Source organism: Lupinus angustifolius, chromosome LG06 (genome assembly GCF_001865875.1).
Source record: "Lupinus angustifolius cultivar Tanjil chromosome LG06, LupAngTanjil_v1.0, whole genome shotgun sequence".
Lineage (NCBI taxonomy): Eukaryota > Viridiplantae > Streptophyta > Magnoliopsida > Fabales > Fabaceae > Lupinus > Lupinus angustifolius.
Window position 1 is genome coordinate 9,561,600 of NC_032014.1, and position 21,185 is coordinate 9,582,784.

Sequence of the window (21,185 nt, forward strand, 5' to 3'; positions counted from 1 at the left end):
ATATATATATGATGAAGATTACTTATCCCATTTTTTATGTTCTATTCTGTCCTCGTCTAATTAAAAATTGTCACATACTTAAAAAGAAAAAACATAAAACAAAACAATTTTTTTAATGTTAATTGATGAGATTCGATTAGTTTAGGATATTAAGACGAGAATATTTAGGATAGAGTACCTTGTTTCAATACATATAATAAGAAAATGTGAATTCCATTATTAGCACAACACTTGTTTTGGAATGATACCCTTTGAGAGATTAATTTTTTATTTTTTTTGGTGGTACAAAAAAACATGATGCATCCTTTTCCATGTGTTATCTTTGTAACAAAAAAAACAACTTCATATGCCGCACTATCTTCCCCACACTTTCTCCAACTCATTCATTTTATTCAGGTGCCCATTATTTTCTCTCTCATTTCCATTACATTCTATGTCAAATTTTGAAACTTTATTGAACAATTCTTTCAAAAGTTATGATTTTTCACCATACGTGATTGGATTGATTTTCTTTTCATCCGTTATGCCTTTTGATTGACTGGGTTGAATGGGTTCATACCCATCTTTCAATTTTTCGTCTGAACTTAACAAACCCAGGTGTTTGATTTTCAACTATTCTCAAATGACTTTACCTTTTAACCATTTGAAATTTAGAACTGTAGTTATTTGGATTTTCAGAATTAATGTTTTATGGTGGTTATGTGTTATCTTATCTGTTTGCATCAGAACTTTATCACATTCAAAAAATCAAAATTCAATTCAAGATTGAATAAGGAATTCAACCTTGTCAATAAGCCTGCAATGCAAGAGATCAATGACTTCATTTTAGTTAGGTGTGCTTGAAGTGGCATGTCCATTTCCAGAAGGGCTCCACCTCACCTGCAATCTGCTGTGTTGCGGTCCGAACTTCGCAGCTAGCATATTCCATTATTCCTCGTGATCATAAGGTAAGGTAGCGTTTGATAGACTTTTCAGAACATAATAGAATGTAAAGCATGACTTATGTTCTATGTTTGTTGTATTCTGTAAAATAGGACAAAAGACTAAGTGGAACCAAAGAAATCGGAATAAAACATGAAGTGTCCTGCCTAAATTTTCACCATGTTCTTTTTCACTGTTCTTTAATCTGTTTTCTTTTCCTATTCATTTTTCACTTTTGAGAAGAATCATTGAAATTCATATGCTTTTATGCTTGAGGAATTAGTATAACAGTTTATGAAACATTTGTACTTCATGATGTCATAGTATTTCAATTTACTTGTAATTCCATGCTGGTTTCTATCAATATTTAATCTGTTTAGTCATAGGTATCCACGCCTTTTCTTGTTCATCAATTTGTTAATACATCCATCAGGATCAGAGAGAAGAGACAAAGACCGGTAATGTCAACACAATATGAAAGATTTTCAAAGGATTTTCTAATGGGAGGAGCAGCAGCAGTCATATCGAAGACTGCAGCGGCACCAATTGAGAGAGTTAAGCTTTTATTACAAAATCAAGGTGAAATGATTAAACGAGGACAACTCAAGAAACCATACCTGGGTCTATCGCATACCTTTAAGAGGGTCTTCATGGAAGAAGGTCTGATTGCTTTTTGGAGAGGTCACCAGGCCAATGTTATTCGATATTTCCCCACACAGGTGAGTTATTCACTTCACTGACATTCTGTGAATTTATGATGTAAATGGAAGTGTTCCTATTGCTTTTTTATGCAACTTCCAGGACAAGATAAAAAAAAGGAAGAGGAAAACTAAAACAAAAGAATAAATATGACAAGCTATCAGGGATTCTGAGTGATATATAGTTATTTACCCATTAAATTTAAATATACCAGAGTGATAATTTTCTGATGTCGCTCACTAAAAATGTGCATAAAAAGATCGAGGTAAATTCTTTTGTTCTTGCATTTTGTATTATCATCTATGGACTATATATCGATTGACTTACTTCCCTCTATCCCAGTTTTCTTTAATTCTCAATTAAATTTAAAATATATGTTACTTCTGAGCCTCATTTATCTCATTTTCTCATCCAAAATCATTGCATGGCACAATGCGATATGTACTTAATTCTATGAACATGTCCAGTTTGTTCATTGTTACCCATTGAACTTGCTTTGTGCTTTTTTTGTCAAAGCATGTCAAATATCATTAGCTGACTATTTGTATTTATATAAATTGTTGGCCATAAACATGGAATGTAAACCATTGGTTTGCTTTTACTGCTTTGTATTCCCATCAATTCATGTGACCATGTGTGTCAAATAATGGTTTTCTTTTTTCGTTAATTAGAAATAACGTTTGAGCAGACATTTAATTGGTCTACAGGCTTTCAACTTTGCATTCAAAGGTTACTTTAAAAGAATTTTCGGGCATTCCAAAGAGAGAGACGGTTACATTAAGTGGTTTGCTGGAAATGTGGCTTCAGGCAGTGCTGCAGGAGCTACCACTTCACTGTTTTTGTATCATTTAGATTATGCACGCACACGATTGGGAACTGATTCATTGGAGTGCCGTGCCACTGGTCAGCGCCAGTTTAAAGGACTAGCTGACGTATACCGTAAAACCTTATCAAGTGATGGAATCGCTGGTTTGTACAGGGGTTTCAGTGTTTCAATATTGGGAATCACAATGTATCGAGGAATGTACTTCGGGCTCTATGACACCTTGAAGCCTATTGTTTTAGTTGGGCCTTTCGAGGTAAGCATATATCATTGTATACTTGTATATATCACAGCCAATGTGAAAATATGTATTTCTAAATGAGATTTTTTTCCTTCTATTACTACTGGACTAGTAGTCTGTTACGGTGGTATGTGAACCAAGGGGGCTATTGGAAGAGCTTATTTGGGTTTATGGAAATAGCCTGACCTTCCTATAAGCTTTTTTAGGTTATTTACATAAAACTTATTGCATAAGCTTTTAATTAAAATCTTCACTGAAACATGTCCTAAATTATTAGTTACCCTAGATTATGCAAGTTTCATTGATGATTGACCCATTGAGTTTGAACATTCATTTTCATGACATTTGACTACGCAGATAACAGTATTTTGTAAAAAGAATTTTCTGATCTGTCTTGTCGTAAATTTTCTGTAGAGGCATTTCTTGATGGTTAGAGCACTTATCAATTCAGAGCACTGGTTCTGTTCTTTTATGCTCTTGCATCCGAATGTGAGTCTTTCTCTTTATTTAAATGCAGGGGAACTTTTTTGCTAGTTTCTTGTTAGGTTGGAGCATTACAAGTTCTGCAGGGGTTTGTGCATATCCTTTTGATACACTACGCCGAAGAATGATGCTAACATGTGGACAGCCAAACAAATATAAAAATGCAATGCATGCATTTCACGAGATCGTTCAACAAGAGGGTTTCTCAGCTCTATTTCGAGGAGTTAAGGCAAATATGCTTCTTGGTGTGGCAGGAGCTGGGGTGCTCGCCGGATATGATCAACTGAGCCATATTTTATCTAGACATGATCACTATAATAAGACAAACCAAAGAGTTTTGTGATGAACAGATGGACCTTATGAACATATTTTCATTTAAGAGTGAATGGCTATTCATTTCAAAAGGTTGGTTACTCAGAAGATTTATTCTAAAGAACCATACACAGCACAATGGACAAACTTCCTGACATGACAGCCAGATTATTTGTTCTATAAACCAAATTCTAGTTTGGCCTTTGAACATGATAAATTTGATTTTTAGGTTCCTAAATATAATTCTTCATTGTTTAGTGGGGGATTTTTACAATTGTTATATACTTCACTGTCTAGTGGAGTTGTGTGTAATTGAAACATAGGGAAGGGCAAACATAAATGCATTCAAGACTATGAATGCAGTTAATCAGCATATATGTTCCTGTGAATGTGTTAATAAGAGGTTTACTGTATTTAATATACATGTCCAGGTTTCAATTACTCTGTTAACTATTTCTGGTCTTTAATTACTTTTTAACTTGATTACACAAATGTTATCTGTAGAATTTACTTGCAATATTTTTTTTTTAGAAGTTAGTATCTCATATCAGAATTTTATGTTGTTTATTCCTTATGGAAATGGATCTTCTGCAGTTTTTTGAAAACTGCACGAAATTCTAACCGTTTGAATAAACTTACTATACTGCTAAGTATTGGTAGAAAATATTATACAATCCTGAAAAAATTATAACATTTTTCCTAACTAGCTTGTCAATTAATCAACTATTGTAAGTGAAGTGTTTTGATGAAAATGTCAATAAAGGAAAATGAACAAAATAACTCAGATTTGCTCACCATACTACAATAAATATTAACTGAAAACCTGCCATAAAAGTGGTAACCAAGAAAAATGGTACACATAAACAAGTAGAACTGCACACATACTGCAGCAAACCACAAACAGAAAATGACTTTTAAAAAGTCAAAGAACTGAACATTACTGAGTAAGAACTGCTGGTAACACACGAAGAACCTTTTTGGTGGAGCACCTTCACCTTTCAGCTCCTCCATCTTCTTCTTCACGATCATCATCGGCAGAGGCATCCTGGTACTGTTGATACTCAGCAATAAGATCATTCATGTTACTCTCAGCTTCAGTGAATTCCATCTCATCCATTCCTTCACCAGTATACCAATGCAAGAAGGCTTTCCTTCTAAACATGGCTGTGAACTGGCCACTCAATCTTCTAAACATCTCTTGTATAGAAGTTGAATTGCCGATAAAAGTTGAAGCCATGGAAAACCCTCTAGGCGGTATGTCACACACACTAGACTTAACATTATTTGGAATCCACTCAACAAAGAAAGAAGAGTTCCTGTTCTGCACATTCAGAATTTGTTCATCTACTTCTTTTGTGCTTATTTTGCCTCTGAACACGGCTGACGCTGTTAAGTAACGACCGTTGCGTGGATCAGCTGCGCACATCATGTTCTTGGCATCCCACATTTGTTGTGTAAGTTCTGGTACAGAAAGTGCACTGTAGCCATGTGATCCTCTAGATGTCAAAGGAGCGAAACCGACCATAAAGAAGTGAAGTCTCGGGAATGGAATTAAGTTCACTGCTAGCTTCCTCAGATCTGAGTTTAGCTGGCCTGGGAATCTTAAGCAACAAGTAACTCCACTCATTGTTGCTGATACCAAATGGTTCAAATCTCCAACTGAAAGGATCAAGACATAGATAACCATCACCACAAAGAAGAGTGTTTCTATACAACTAGACCAAATTTACAGAATTCAGCCACATTTTGTCAAGATGTAGGACACATGAATAGAGATACTACATAATACAAATACATTGACATGGAAAAATACTAGAAAATAATTTGAAGACATGTATAGGAAAAGTATCCAATAAATATTAAAGTATATGATACCATACAAATCAAACATTGGTACAATAGACAACCATTTTGAAATATCAGTGTTGGACAAGGCTCATAGTTACTTACTGATAATTGGAGAGAAGAAGCATTTAAACTGGAAAGTGAGTATTATATATATTGGTATACTTACAGGTTGGTGTTGCAAGCTTGAGAGTCCTAAAGCAGATGTCATAGAGTGCTTCATTGTCAAGGACCATACACTCATCAGAATTCTCTACTAAGTGGTGAACAGAAAGTGTAGCATTATAAGGCTCAACAACAGTTTCTGAAACCTTTGGAGATGGGAAGACAGAGAATGTAAGCATCATCCGATCCGGGTATTCCTCTCTGATCTTTGAAATCAGCAGAGTTCCCGTTCCAGAACCTGTTCCCCCTCCCAGAGAGTGACACACTTGAAATCCTGAAGTTGTAACAAAAACTAAATGAATATCTCATATTAAGGGACCATACTGATTTACCATGGAACTAGATAATAAGGGTCCATTTGTTTAGGTTTTTTCCTTAAGCAAAACACTTTTTTTTATTAAAAATCACTTCTGACACCTATATATTTACTTGCCTGCAATTTTACTAAAACTTTGTATAAAAAGTTGAAATTCAGATTCAGCTTCACACTCACATTTTTGGAGAATCACCTTTTTGAAGTCTAAACAAGCAAACCTGACTCAATCTAAGATAATCACAAACTAAATAAAGTCAACACTCCTATCAAAAGTTCAAATACTTAGAATCCTAGGTAGTTGTTCAAACATGTTTCATTTTCAAATCAAGCAACACAATCATGAAGTGATAGTGAATCCAAATTAAGCCCAAACATAAACATGGGTACTATTAATTTTATTAAATGACAGTGACCCATGATGTTTCCTTTCTTACCTTGCAAGCAATCACAATTCTCAACCTCCTTCCTAACAACATCAAGAACAGAATCAATAAGGTCAGCACCCTCAGTATAATGACCCTTAGCAAAGTTGTTTCCAGCACCAGACTGGCCAAAAACAAAGTTATCCGGCCGGAAAATCTGGCCGTAAGGGCCAGCCCGGACTGCGTCCATGGTGCCAGGCTCAAGGTCCATGAGCACTGCCCGTGGCACATAACGACCATTGATGGCTTCATTGTAATAAACATTTACTCTTTCAACCTGAAGTTGTGACTTCCCTATGTATTGTCCTATTGGATCAATACCATGCTCATCACAAACCACTTCCCAGAACTTTGATCCTATTTGGTTCCCACATTGCCCTACTTGAATGTGAAGAATCTCACGCATTTTGTTGCTTTGATGAGGGGTAAAATGGGAACTGAATCAACTTTTCAACTGTCACTAACTTTCCTTAGAAGGGCCTTTTGACTTTTGAAGAGGTAAATGGTTTTGGTTAGTTGCATTTATAGTGAAAGGGCAAGCATGAATGATGCATCATGGAAGTGTAAATGGATTCATTTGTATTATTTATTAGTAAGATGTTCACACATTTGAACTAACAACTCTTATTTTAGTTATCTATTTTACTTTAAAACATGTAATAGTTCCACCAATAAGGTGTTGATTTAGTGATGTAAGATCCTATTATAGATCAAAAGGTTAAAATGTTCAATTCCTGGGACCGACCACTAGACCAATGACTTGTCGGTAAAAGTTAAGATTTGGGTCAATTATGCAGATAATAATGTTGACCTCAGAATGTGGTTTGTACATTGCTTGGTCAACTTGAGGTTTTTATTATAGTAATGCTATATGCAAACAGTAATACATACTTGTAACTTGAAAGCAACTTGATGGATAGGTTAGAACTGAGGATCAACTCTATTCATTTTTTAAATTTAAATATAACATCAGGTCTCTGCATCTACTTTGAAAATATCAATGATTAAATCATTTGATAAAACAAAGGGTTGTGGCATTTGGAGGATCTAAATGGCCTTTTCTTTGTTTATGTATTCGAAAGTGACTTGAGGAGAACACTGTCAATAAAAGAGTTAAATATTATGAAGAGAGTAGGAGTGATGTATGAGTAACATATACACATTTTCCCTCCTTAATTTGGCATGAATTTAGGTGTGTTTAGATATGTTCAACTAATACTAGCAACTAGCAATACTCAAGACTAATTAATAACTCATCCAGCATAAAAAAATAGACATTAGTCCACTGAGCAATATCACTTGTAGCAGCAAATCCACTATCTTAATTCTTAAGCACTTAAGCTGATGGACACTTCTTTTTTAATGATAAATAGGCATCCACTCAACTGAAAGAGCATCCAAAAAAATAATATCATATCCATGTTGATATTTGATTTAAATTGATAATCCAGAGAGATTTTAATTTCATTGTTTATACTCCCTTCCTCTTACCCTTGTTATAAAACATTATCTAAAAAATTTCATATCCTTTCATAAGGTACTTTATATTTTCTATAAAGCATTACTTATTCCCCCATTTTCTCATATTAAATAACTAATTTTATTGATATGTGCAAATTGGTTGGAAGTGGTCTAAAAATACAAAATACTGAAAAATGAACTATCACACAGACATGCAAAAATAATGAGGGGTAGAGACAAATCTCCTCTAAATGTAGGTTACATAGATTATGCTACACTTTTCCCTATGACTATGAGAGAGGTAAAACTGCAAGACGAGCCTTTGAGACTAGAATCTTGTACATCCTGTAGAGGCACCAGCTTAGCTGAAAATTTATCATTGGATTAGAAGGATGATCATGAAGGAGAATAGATCATTGCAAAGCAATTATGTCCAACATTTATTCAGGGGACTTTTTAGCATGTCTTCATAGCTGTCTCATCCACAATTTTTCAACCATGCATCTTGTCTTTGCCTAGGACTTCTAAGTTATGAGCATATACATGTGCACATGTTACAGATTTCTTGCTTTATGCATGATATGGTTTGTTTTCAAGAACATAATGCTCCAGCACATCTGTTTCATATTCGAAGCATTTTCTGCAACAAGTTGCAAATACAGAAAATTCCTTTGCAAGTTGGAATCTCTAATGAGCCGGTGCCATGCAGCACGAGAACTTGAATGAATGATGAGAACTCTCAGGGCATCAAAATCAAAGTACTACATCCGCAGCAAACAGAAGGTTGCATATCTTTTCCTCCATGCGAACACTTTTCTGGGAACCACTATTAGCATGTAGATTCTTCTTTGCTTTCCTATAGAGTTCAGCTGCAGAATTTCTACCATTTCTTTCCAAACCAGCAACCAGTACATTATAAGTGCCTAACACAGGACAGCATCCTTTTTTGCACATAATCTGGTAAGTCTTGAGTGCCTGATTAACCCTTTTAGCAGAGAAATAAGTGCTAATTAAAGCAGTATAGGTAGCAGTACACTTATGGTTTTCAGGTAATAAGTTGAAAATCTTTGTCGCAAAAGTATGCTGCTTAGCACAACCAAGCCTATAGATTAAAAGTGAAGCCAGATAGATTCCAAGAGAATGGCCAGCTCTAGTCATTTCCTTTATGATGTTGACCAGCTTCGGAAACATATTTGATCTGGTCAACAAGCCAATTAAGGCAAGATATCCTGTTCTGTCAATACTTATGCCCATTCTCACACTGTATTTGAAAGCCAACAAACCACCATGAGGTCTGCAACGATCGCAGTTTACCCCTATAATGGCTGAGATAACCTTATGTTCTAAAGGTAATTTCTTATGCATCATCCCTGCTAGTAAATGGTCAATACCAACCACATTTCTCTTTTTAATGAGAACAAACAGAAGCTCTTTATCTATATCAGTAGGAGAATATGCAGAATTTTTATTGCAGTCATTTGCCTTATCCCTGATGCCAGAATCCATATAAAACTGTGGATTGACTTGCCTCAGAAGGGCTTCACTTACACCAGCAATTTTTAAAGCATTCAGTGCTTCAACAAAAACAGGGTGGCGAAGGACAAGGCTGTTTTCCTTCATATACTGAAGGATTTGGGTCATGAGAACAGTCTCACCAATTTTAGAACACCTCTCAATCAAAATATTGCATGCAGCTTTATCAGGTTGCACCCCAGCATCTTGCATTTTTTCAAAAATCTCATGGGCTTCTTTGCATTTTCCTAAAGTACACAACAATAATAACCATTACAACCTAAGGCTTCATAATAAACAAAAGAGATTAGAACTTGGGATAAGTGAAATGACAACAAAACACACTGCAAAGAAGCAATCATTCTGATGTGCTAAGTTTTTTAAACCTAAGCAATATAATCACCACTTTACAAATCATGAAAGCAAAGTAAATACATTACTGAACTTTTTTTCAAGACAAAGATCATATGGTTCTCAACCGACTGCCTAAGACATAAGCCCTAAGTAAAATTAGTGATTGCCAAATGTCAATAAGCTATTTAGCTTAGGTTTTCTAACCCTTAGTCTAACTCTAAATCAAAGAATCATGACAAGTTCTGTCGGGTTGAAGTTCATTTAGGTATAGAATGGTGGGTGTTAACCTACTAGTCCTGGTTAAATTAGCTAATTAGTTATAACATATAATGGTTGGATAATCAGCTGGTCTTATGTCGTTAGCTAATTAGTTATGATTCTATGTAGCTTATTTGCATGACAATGTACACACACATATGCATACAAGTCTACACATATAAATACAGTGCTTGTAGAGAAATTTATGATGATGAAAAGTTTCATTTTCTCCGAACATATAACAAACTATACTTCTATATCACTTTTACAAACGGCAAGCTAAAAAAATACAAGACAAGATTGCAACTCCATATAGCTAATACCAAATGCTTAAAAATCATTTAACTCAATCTATGTAGCACCGATACTTCAAAAACAGTCACCTACCCTAATCCAATACCTATCATATCAGATACACAGATACTTTGTATCTACAAATTTTAACTTGTTTTATGAATTTTTGCTTATCAGCATATTCATATTATGTGCTATATAACAAACAGGTTGAAGGCACACTAACCAGAGCAAATTAGATACTCCATTAGAATGGTGTAAGTGTAGCAATTTGGAACACAACCAGATTGAAGCATCTCCTTATAAACATTAGTAGCTTCCTTCACCCTATCATTATCAAACAAAATCTTCATAAAAGCAGTGTAAGAAACAACAGTTGGGTAACACCCCTTAGATTTCATCTCTTCCCAAACCTTAAGTGCCTCATCCAAGTTCCCATAACTTGATAACCAATGCATCATTGAAGTGTAAGTAACAGAATCAACCTTGATCCCCTTCTCCACCATTTCTTGAAAAACATGTTTCATAGAAGAAATTCTCCCAGCTTCTCCAAAAATATCAAGCATGGTTGTGTAAGTGTATTGGTCATGCTTAAACCCTCTAACCCTAGAAGCCCAATTGAAGAACAACCAAGCTTTCTCCAATGGTGGGTGTGATTTCAATACTTGGTTGACAGTGTATGAGTCCCATCTCAATTGCAGATTCTCAAGCTCTTTCTGTGCTGAATCCCAATTTGAAAACTTTAGGGTTTTGTAAATATTCCCAATTACGCTCCTCATGTATTCTCTAGGAACAAAAGAAAAAGAAGAAGAAACATTTTTCTTAGTGGGTTTTTTCTTCTGGTTCTTGGTGTAAAATGTGTTAATGGGTTTGTTATTTTGTTTGGATTGGTGAAGAGAATGCATGGATTTGGTTGAAGGAAAAGGACCAAGCTTTCTGAGAAATCCATGAAGCTTTGATGTTATTGTGCACATTGATGACAGTGGAAAACGTTGTTGCATTGCATAGCCAGAGCAATAATGAAGAATTCTTTGTGTCAAACGGGCCCGTTGGGTTTGGGCCTGATGGGCCATCAATAATATGGCCTGTCCCTTACAAAAGTAGTTTTAGCACAAAACATAGAACTAGTAATTGCAGTATTAGAATTTTTTTGTACCCTCACCCTTTTGGTGGTTAAGGAACTAATCTCATTCTCATTCTTTTGGCTATCCCTCCTAATAAGTGTCGCTCAAATGATTCACCGAAAGATAGGCCATGATCGGAAGACCAAAAAGCAAATAGATCTAATGTGTTGGAAATGTAATAATCATTAAAATATCATCATAATCTTAGATAATTTTGCAAAAAAAAATTAATATGAGGATTTATGACTATCCAAAGAAAAGTAGCTTAGATAATTTTTTATAAATCTTATAGTCCTTTTTTTCCTGTAAGGGGAAAAAAGTTCTAGCTGCTGCCTTGTATTCTTGTCCCTTGGAGTGTGATTGGTTTCATCATGTTTTGTTGTTGCAAGATTGAGAGTTACTATACTCTTCAGAAATAGAGAAATTATTGAATAAGACTAAGACCAGTGTCACCTGATGAATTTTTATGAAAACAATGCATTCAAATATTGCGTGTATATATGAACATCTATGCAGCAATGTTCTACAAAGTAATGTTATAGTTTTCCTTTTTACAAATTAATCTTAACTTGTTTTTGGGTGCTAGCTTAACTTTAAAGACAAATCCACGTCTAAATTACAAAAGAACTAAAGTTGTTTTTGTTTATTTCCCATGTCCTTTCTTGCTTCCAAGCTTATGCAAAAAGTAGACATGATTAATTTGTCTTTAATTTCATCACTAATATATGTCTACACTTTTTTGAGCACATGTTACAAAACATTGTATTGTTCTCAATCCTTTATTAATAACTCTTTTTACATTGTACAATTTGCATATACAAGAGGTAAGGGGATGGTAGATGCTATTTGGATGGATAGACCATTATTTTAGTGTGTAATATATATGTATGGAAAAGTGTAAAGATTTATACACATGTACTCCATCATACATCATTAATTAAATATAAATGATATATGATATAATGACAGTGTATAAAACTCATACACTGTCAGTGTATACATTTTTTCTCTATACATAATCAGTACATCATCCACCGTTTATTTGTATTAGTTTTATTTAAGAGTCTAAGAGTCCATGATGATTGAAAATAAATGGTAAATAATACAGTATAAAAAAACTCTTACACTTTCGTTATATACATCTTTTTCTCTATAATAAATTGGTAGAAGTTAGTGGTATTTGAATAGAAGTTAGTGGTATTTGAATTTGATAAATATTTATCATCTTACACTTTCTAAGGTGCAAACAAGACTATCTAACTAAGGAAAATAACTTACCCACAATTTTTTTTAAAAATATGCTCAGGTTAATGGGATTCTTGGGCATTTGGATTTCTAACTTTTTTTGGGTAGAAATTTTTTGACATTCCTAAAATTATGCTCAAAGTCATGCTAGATATCAAACTCCATCTAATTAATTGGCATGACTCCAAGAAGAGTAGGCCTCACCACATTTGATTCAAGATTCACATGTAACGGCCAGAAAGTATAGCAGAAAGTCCAAGTGAAAAAAGAGAGAATAGAGGGAAATCTGAATTTGTGAATTAATTGAGAAAGGGATATACAATTAGAGTGAAGACTAGCTTATAATTTAAAGATTGAGTTATTGTGCAAAACTGTTGGAGTGTCAATGTTACTGTTCAATATATATTATATGTTTAACTTCAACATAACCAAAAAAGAAAAAGAAAATATGAAATGGGACTACGACTACTTGACTTGATTAGTGAAATTTTAGTTATGTCCCTTTTGTTTTTGCGACAGCATGTAGCTTAGATAACAAAACATTCCTATCTACTAATACCCCTCCAATCTTAGGCCATTGACTTATTGCATTCATTTACAGCTAAAGCTTATAGGACCAGACTCCTTTACAGTTTAGGGCTGTCACCTTTTGCAATATGCTATAATATTAATTTTGACTAGCTAGGTGGTTCTGTTCTGGTTAGGTTGCCCTAGCCACAAAAGACAAGTGATGATTAAGGCTTTTATTTGCACTGCAGTGTGTAGAACACAGTAGTAGGAGGGAAATGAACAATATATTACAGACTCCCATGTTGTAGATACTAGATAGTGGATATATGGTTGAGTAGTTTGCATGGTACTGTATAACTCATTATATATATATTTTGCATGCAACATCTTAATAACTAACAGACATACAAATAGTAGGGATTCAGAATTTGCAGGTAGTAGGGCCCTTACCCAACAAAAAGCTAGAAATAATTAATCAATTATAGCCCTTATGAAATTCTATGTGACAGAGGATCCACTACTCTAATTTGAGAATTGAGTCATTCCATCATAATGACCAAGGGGCTATACCTAAGAGGTAATGAGATAGGTGACAGAAGGGGAGAGCAAACCAAACCAAACCAAACCATAGAGAGAGGACATGGATAGAATTGTTTATAGGACAACCTCTCTCTTGATCAATTTAATCCAATTAATGGGGTAGGACCATGTACAAGAAGATTTCAACATGGTTGTAACACAATAATTTTCTAATTTGCAATCTCATGCTTAAAATAAAATATCTCTCATCCTATGGAAAATGAACTAATCATTTTTTGGTATGTGACGGTCCCTCTCAACAAGTGTCGCTCTCATGAATCGAGTTCTTGACCTTTTAGTTATCCTGAGAATTTAACGAGCTTACACAACTAGATCAATGTCTTGTTGGTATACGCTCTATGTTTAATCATTCATAAATCTTGCTTTAAGGTTGTCAATTGCTATAGATAGAGAGAGATTAAAAAAGTTAACAATAGGCACAATAAAGATTTTTAGTTTGACATAAAATAGGATTATGACATTTTTTTTTTAATAACGAAGCTCAGCTGACCCAATAGGATATAACAAACTTAGTTGTTATATATGAGTAAGGATCTTCTCCATGCAAAGGCAAGTGACACACATTAACATACAAAATGTAATAACTAATAACAATTTTACTCTTTTGTTTATCATAAAATTACATTTTTGTCATTAAAAATGTGAGTAAAACAATCAATTATCTCTTCATTAATAGAGAAGATCTAGAATGAGTAAATATGTGGTGGTGGAGAGTGAAAAATGGAGAATTGAGAGAGAAATATAATATCAGTACATTAGATGTGAAGGGTGGAAGAGGGTGTGTGTGCATGGACAACAAAATAGACAGCGAAAAGGTTAAAGGGAGGTGCAGAGAGAGAGAGAGAGAGAGGCAGTTCGAATTTAGAATTAGTATGAAAGGCACTTGACGTGAAGCAATCAATGAGTATAGGGGTAAGAGAGAAGGGGTCATAACAAGAAAGTACTCTTTGGTTAGGGATGAATTATTATTACATACACATCCACATTATTAATCATAGAGTTAAAATTTGTACAGTGTAAAGTTTTTTACATTGTCAATACATTATCCATTATTAATTTGTATTATTTTGTTTGAGAATTAATGTTGGTTAATAAATTAATAATGAATGATTGACTAACAGTGTAAAAAACATTTACACTGTCACTATATACATATTAAATCATTAATTATATTATGCATTATTAAGTACATTTATGTGTATATGTAAGCTATGTAAACTCAAAACATGACTAAAAGACGATTAGATAATTAAATATAAAAAAAGATGTATACATTGATAGTGTATGAATTTTGTACACTATTATTGTACATCCATCATTGATATTTAATATTTTTTGACTTTTCAGAAAAAAGTAATTAAAATAAATGTATATAAATCTTTACACTATCATTTTACACATATTAAATATTTATAATTTTGATATCTCAATTTTATCCTTTTCTTTATATTTATATATATATATATACCGTTATAACCTTTGTGAGATATTATGGCTATTAACTTACATATATAATAATTGATTTCTTTAACCTTAGCTAGCAACATTTTGAGACTTGGAAAGAGCAAGCAACACATTTTCAGAGATGTTTATATAATTTAATTTGTATGAATTCCATATTTTTGGCTTTGAATGCATAAGTTTAGGGTTTGTGTTACTCATCGGTAGAGATGATAAAGAAACCTGAAATCGTGTGTACCCACCCAAAACGAACCCAAAATTAATGGGGAAACGATGTGATTGGGTTCGAGTTTTTTATCCTATTTCGGGTTCAGGTTTGGTAGAGTAAATACCCTAATCCGAACCCGCCTCGAAGTAATGTAATTCAATTTAAAATTGAAATTTCTATCACGTGTCCATTGTTTTTAATTTCTAATTTTACTTTACATGCTATTAGATATTCAGACATAAAAGAAATGAAATAATATAGGAGAAAATAGAAACGCTAGGGAAAAAAATAAAACGAAAATAATATCATACTTTTCTTAATACATATATAATTTTTGGGGTTTTTTCGGGTTCGAAATACCCGAAACCCGACGGGTTTGAGGATGATATCTTTATTTTCAACCCATTGAGTTTGGGTTCAGGTTTTGAATTTCGAGTTCGGGTTTGGATATGTGAAAATCTGGCCCCGACCCGCCATGTTGTCATTCCTGCCTCTTTGGGAGGTCTCTCACAAATCATTTTCAAAAGAGTGATACAATGATGTCTATATCACAACACAACTCTAAGTTATTGATAAAAAACCCCTATGTTTTCAATATTTTAAAAGTGATAATTGTCTCGATTAAGGGCTTTTCCGGATATAATTGTTGTTGATTAAGGATTCTTCGAGATATTATTGGTCAAGACAAAGTACTGTATAGATCAATATCAAATAGATCATAGTTCATGAGTGAGTGCTAAAAGATTTAGAGAGGTTCAAAAGGGAAATAGTATGAAAATTATACCTTAGAATCCCAAATCTCAAACAATAGAAACATGGTTGACAGCTCTAGTATTTATGTAATGAATTGTTTAGATATGTTAGGGACCAATAGAAAATAGTTCCTGAATGATAACCCTCATCATCGTCACGTCATTTTTCATTCCCTACTCCCAATACCACCCAGAATTCCACGCCCTCTCTTCTCTTCTTCTCCTCTCTCACTCACTCTCTTTTGCTTTTCTTTTTTCCCCTTTCTCCTCTTCTCTCCTCTCTCTTTCTACATATTATATTCAATATCTCTTGTCTTGTATATTTTTATTTCAACTTTGTATTTTAATAAAAGTTTGGACAATTTCCTTTGAAGAGGAAATAAGAAGAAAGAAAAATGTGATGGCTGTATTCTTTATAGTAAATTGTATAAATCCTGTATAAGAACTTGAGAGTATAAATTATGTCATAATATGGATCATAGAACAAGACTGAGAGCATGTCCAACCCTGGTTTTTAGTAGGACTAGGACAGCTTGGTCACAAGAACTGCTCGTTAAACGGATGCACTATTGAAATATATATGCTCATGTGACAATTGTTTAGGAAACATATGATAACTTGTTGAGTTATAAAATGGGGTTCATTTAAGAACTTGTGAATTGTTAAGTATATTTGGAAGTATGTTTGACATTGTGAACCTCATTGTTTTGGAATTTTTAAATGTTTATTGGGGATACTATTTTTATTGTCAATTAGTTTTAAGATAAAAATTTAAATTTCAATCCAAATATGGTCTAACATAGTTGTTAGATACAATTTTATTGGTATAAACAAAATCAACAAACAAATATATTTCTTTAATAATTATTGGACATTTAAATATGGTTGTTGGATACTTTGTAGGACACATTGCAATACCACTTTCTCCATCTATATAGCCTAGTCAACCTCATGTCCTTTCATCACTTTGTCGGCAAATTCACCCATATGGTGTACCTTAACCGAAAAATTATGGTTTTGATACACCTTTTAAAAAAATTATAAAACTAGTGTAACTTTATGAAATTGGCAATGAAAATACCGATTTCAGTTTCTTTTTTGTCTGACTCCCCCCAAAATCTGCAATAGGGGGGAGTTTTATTTAAATGATTTTTTTTTGCCTTCTCCCCCTAAATCGTCAATGGGGAGGGAGATTTACATATTATTTTTTTTCCTCTCCACCCTAAATCAGCAATGGGGGAGTTTTTGTTTTTTGTTCTTTCTCCCCCTAAATCAACAATGAGGGAGTTATATTATTAGTTTTAGGGTTTAGTTTTTCAAGCACTAATCCTAACAACATACAACATAATAATTTTTGTCAACCCTAACAACACAACACAATAATAAAATATTTTTTGCAACATTAACACTATACAAAAAACAAAATCTGACACTATTAAAATTTTAATTGTTAGGGTTAGTGCTTGAAAAACTAAACCCTAAAACTAATAATATAACTCTCCCATTGTCGATTTAGGGGGAAAAGAACAAAAAAACAAAAACTCCCCCAATTGCCGATTTAGGAGAGAGGAGGAAAAAAATATAATATATAAATCTCCCCCATTAACGATTTAGGGGACGACAAAAAAAATTCATTTAAATAAAACTTCCCCTATTGCCGATTTTGGGGGGAGTGAGACAAAAAAAGAAACTGAAATCGGCATTTTCATTACCGATTTCAATAAAGTTACACTAGTTTTGTAATTTTTTTAAAAGACCAAAACCGTAATTTTTCAGTCAAGATGGACCGTGAATTTGCCTTACTTTGTCTCATATTAAACCCACATGCCCCATTCTCTCACCTATGTACTAGAGAGAAAGTGATCAATATCCCATCTCGCATCTCTGAATGTCTGAGACGCAAAATACTTTTTCACACTATCAACTTTCAGCTCAACTAATAACTCATTTTCAAAAATGAACTTCTTTGTTAGCATCATTCTATTCCCTATATAAGTCTTCTCCACTTTTCATTTGAAGCATATATAATTACCATTCTTGGTCCACTTATTTCACATCATAGCCTTGCATGCTCTACACTATTCACTCATTTTTTGTCCTTCAACAACTTTCCAGTACTCCATGATTTCAGTTCCCATTAGCCAAGTCACTAACAAAATCTATCAAAGCACTCCCACTTTTGCTATCTAATCATCTTAACTATTATATATCCCCCCTTTCATTATTATAACATACACTATATTAGTAGCTTCGTTGTTCTACTATTTATAAATAAGCTTTCTATCTAACATAAACCCTTCACTACACACAATAACAGTAACCCTAAAATGTGGATGGTGAGTTACAAAGAAGGCAGTGAGTTCAATTTGGCTGATTATGCATTCAATGGAAGGAAACTCAGGCCTCTCGTGCCAAGGCCAGTGACTTCTCCTAACAACACTTCTTCAGCTATAACCACTCCTTGCTTAACCCGTATTCATCATGGCAATGATTTCTTTTCACAATATCACAATCTGGGTATGCTTCTTTCACTCTAACCTTAAATTAACTTCTTCATTTTTAAACCTTTTTCTCTTGTTAAACATGTATATAGTGTATCAGGTTCACCTTGAAGAAAGTCTTATAATAATAATATAAAAATAACTAATATCATGTGCATAATAACTATGGTTTAATTTGCATGTTACAATATATTGGATGTATATGTAAGAATAGAAAAGTTTCTTTGTTTTAGCAGCATCAATGGTAGAGCAGGGAAAGAGAGAGTTGAATGGTCCACCAGTTGTGGTGAGTTCAAGGTGGAATCCAACACCAGAACAGCTAAGAGCACTTGAAGAATTGTATATGAGAGGGACAAGAACACCATCTGCTGAACAAATCCAGCAAATCACTGCACAGCTAAAAAGGTTTGGCAAAATTGAAGGCAAAAATGTTTTCTATTGGTTTCAAAATCACAAAGCAAGAGAAAGACAGAAACGACGCCGTCAAATGGAATCTGCTGCTGAGGGTCATCACTTTGATACTATACTTGAAAAGAAAGATTCAGGTAACAAAAACTACAAAACATAATAGCATAACATTAAGAGTTCTTATTTTAACTGCAATTGCACATTTTAATAATAAAAGGATAATAAATTTGATGTGAAATACCTTTGTTGTCCCATTGTTGTCAAAAAGAATGTTGTCTACAAAACATTTTCCTAATATTAAATACATATATATTATTTTCACATCATAGTTTGTAACTTTGTATGGCATGATTATATATGAATATTGGATTATCTCATCTCTCATCTCATATATATTTAAGGTGATATGAGTCTATATGATTTGTCTGGTTTATCCAACAATCCAACATAAAGTTATCTCTATAGTGGTTTTGTTGATATAAAAAGAGACAAGGAAGAAAGGAGATCAAGGTTCTAATATTTTGTTTTGTAATTTATGGATTTAGTTAGTCCATTGAGTTTTGTTTTGTTAGAGATCTGTATTATATGCATTAATTGCTTTTGTTTATGCTCATTTTGATTGCTTCTTGAGAATTGAGATGTAAATTCATATTCTTTTCTGTTTTTTCTTTTGTCTTCAGGCACAAGTACAACCGTGTTTGAAGTTGAACAAACCAAGAACTGGGTACCCTCTACAAACTGCAGTACCCTTGCAGAGGTCTATTCTTTATCCTTCCTTTGTCTTTGTCCTTGTTCATGGAGACTACTAACCCCTTTTCCTTCTCAACTTTGGGATTCATCACTTAACCACCAAAAAGTTTATAGGGAATAATAAGATTCCATTAAGCACTGATTATTTGCATATGATTACTAAAGATGTATCAATTATCAAGTTTGATATTGGAAACATTATATGATTAAATTATAGAAAGATATGCACTATAGCTATAGTATATAGCTTAGTAAAAGCACCTAAACAAAAGCTTAGTTTGTTCGTTGGGAAATGAAAAGGTCCTAAAAGCTGCACTCCTTCCTTTCTGTCGGGGCTGCTGTGATGAAACTTAGCTGGGCTTTTGGGGCTTGTGCTTATTCATGTCATTTAGGTCTCACTAGCTTTTTGGCCACTCCATAATATTCCTATACTATATGGAATTGAGCACCCCCTTTATGATGGAAAAGACAATCCTCACCTCACCTTTAATTTGACTTCTCATTAGACCATGCAACTTTATTTGAAAACACCAATACTAAACTTGGAGTGTGCCTCAATATATTTGAAATCTGTGCCAATCCAATAAGTACTTTTCCCAACTTTAGTTAATATTTTACTATATAATATGCAGAAAAAAATTTGTTGTCCCAAACCATATTACAAATTTTATCCTGCACTTATGATAATAAATCAAAAAAATATAATAAATGTTAAAAAATTTGTTGAAATGACATATTTTTATTAGTGTGAGACAAAATTTGGAACACGAAGTACAAGTTTTGATAAGTTTGTTTTTTGCATGGCCCCCTTTAATTAAAAACCTTCAGGAATCTGTCTCAATACAAAGGGCAGAAGAGGCAGCAAAAGCAGAAGTTTCAGAATGTAGAACAGATGGATGGTTCCAGTTTGATGAAGGAGAATTAGAGCAAAGAAGAAACTTCATGGAAAGGAATGCCACATGGCACATGATGCAATTACCTCCTCATCCTCCTACAGTTGTTGCACCCTACCTCATAAAAACTAGTACTCCTCTTAATACTTCTACTGTAACATCAAGGTTAATGGACCCAACAAGTCTCATTAAGAATCATCATAACCTCAGATTCTTTATTTCACCTCACAAATCAGAATTAAGCAGTATCAACAACAACAACAACACTGAGGATATTATTGAAAACTGTGCTGTGGAATCTCAAACCCTTCAACTTTTCCCTATAAGGAATGGAGATTGCAGCAGTGATAACAATAACCAACAGAAAGAGACAGACATATCAATTTCAGCAATGAATGCTCCTCCTAGCCAGTTTATTGAGTTCCTTCCATTAAGGAGCTAATTAGAAAAACCAAGCACACTTTGCTAAGTATGTAAAATCATACATAGGATTGTGGTTTGAAATTTGTACCTTGTTGGAAAATTAATTAATAGCACTACTTTTTATTGTTAGTGATATTATGTTTCAAACTAGAAATTGGTGCTGTATTAGACACTGAGTTGGAATGAGTATTTTACCTTAAAATG

At 33.6% G+C, this 21,185-nt stretch overlaps 4 protein-coding genes and 1 long non-coding RNA gene across 11 annotated transcripts; 2 read left to right on the forward strand and 3 right to left on the reverse strand.

Annotated features, from left to right (window-relative positions):
* On the forward strand, window positions 304-3,946 carry LOC109349682 (ADP,ATP carrier protein ER-ANT1). Of its 6 annotated transcripts, none has more exons than XM_019590588.1 (5): window positions 304-396; window positions 727-947; window positions 1,355-1,640; window positions 2,328-2,699; window positions 3,202-3,946. In XM_019590588.1, exons 3-5 carry the CDS (start codon window positions 1,383-1,385, stop codon window positions 3,508-3,510), a joined length of 939 nt encoding a protein of 312 aa, XP_019446133.1. In that variant the 5' UTR covers window positions 304-396; window positions 727-947; window positions 1,355-1,382; the 3' UTR covers window positions 3,511-3,946. The 6 variants fall into 6 exon arrangements, with proteins under 6 accessions (XP_019446133.1, XP_019446137.1, XP_019446136.1 ...); XM_019590592.1 differs by having other exon boundaries at window positions 1,361-1,640; XM_019590591.1 differs by having other exon boundaries at window positions 305-396; window positions 830-947.
* On the reverse strand, window positions 861-1,387 carry LOC109349683. Its single transcript, XR_002108016.1, has 2 exons — window positions 1,155-1,387; window positions 861-1,106 (listed from the first exon to the last, which is right to left on the reverse strand). It is a non-coding gene; the product is annotated as an uncharacterized LOC109349683 (long non-coding RNA).
* On the reverse strand, window positions 4,157-6,789 carry LOC109349681 (tubulin beta chain-like). Its single transcript, XM_019590585.1, has 3 exons — window positions 6,240-6,789; window positions 5,494-5,763; window positions 4,157-5,138 (listed from the first exon to the last, which is right to left on the reverse strand). Exons 1-3 carry the CDS (start codon window positions 6,631-6,633, stop codon window positions 4,471-4,473), a joined length of 1,332 nt encoding a protein of 443 aa, XP_019446130.1. The 5' UTR covers window positions 6,634-6,789; the 3' UTR covers window positions 4,157-4,470.
* On the reverse strand, window positions 8,188-11,115 carry LOC109349684 (pentatricopeptide repeat-containing protein At2g01390). The gene is made up of 2 exons (XM_019590593.1): window positions 10,333-11,115; window positions 8,188-9,448 (listed from the first exon to the last, which is right to left on the reverse strand). Exons 1-2 carry the CDS (start codon window positions 11,105-11,107, stop codon window positions 8,442-8,444), a joined length of 1,782 nt encoding a protein of 593 aa, XP_019446138.1. The 5' UTR covers window positions 11,108-11,115; the 3' UTR covers window positions 8,188-8,441.
* On the forward strand, window positions 17,890-21,185 carry LOC109349723 (WUSCHEL-related homeobox 1-like). Of its 2 annotated transcripts, none has more exons than XM_019590657.1 (4): window positions 17,890-18,523; window positions 18,741-19,052; window positions 19,596-19,672; window positions 20,494-21,185. In XM_019590657.1, the coding sequence occupies exons 1-4, from the start codon at window positions 18,334-18,336 to the stop codon at window positions 20,998-21,000; spliced, it is 1,086 nt and encodes a 361-aa protein (XP_019446202.1). In that variant the 5' UTR covers window positions 17,890-18,333; the 3' UTR covers window positions 21,001-21,185. The 2 variants fall into 2 exon arrangements, with proteins under 2 accessions (XP_019446202.1, XP_019446203.1); XM_019590658.1 differs by having other exon boundaries at window positions 17,891-18,523; window positions 18,744-19,052.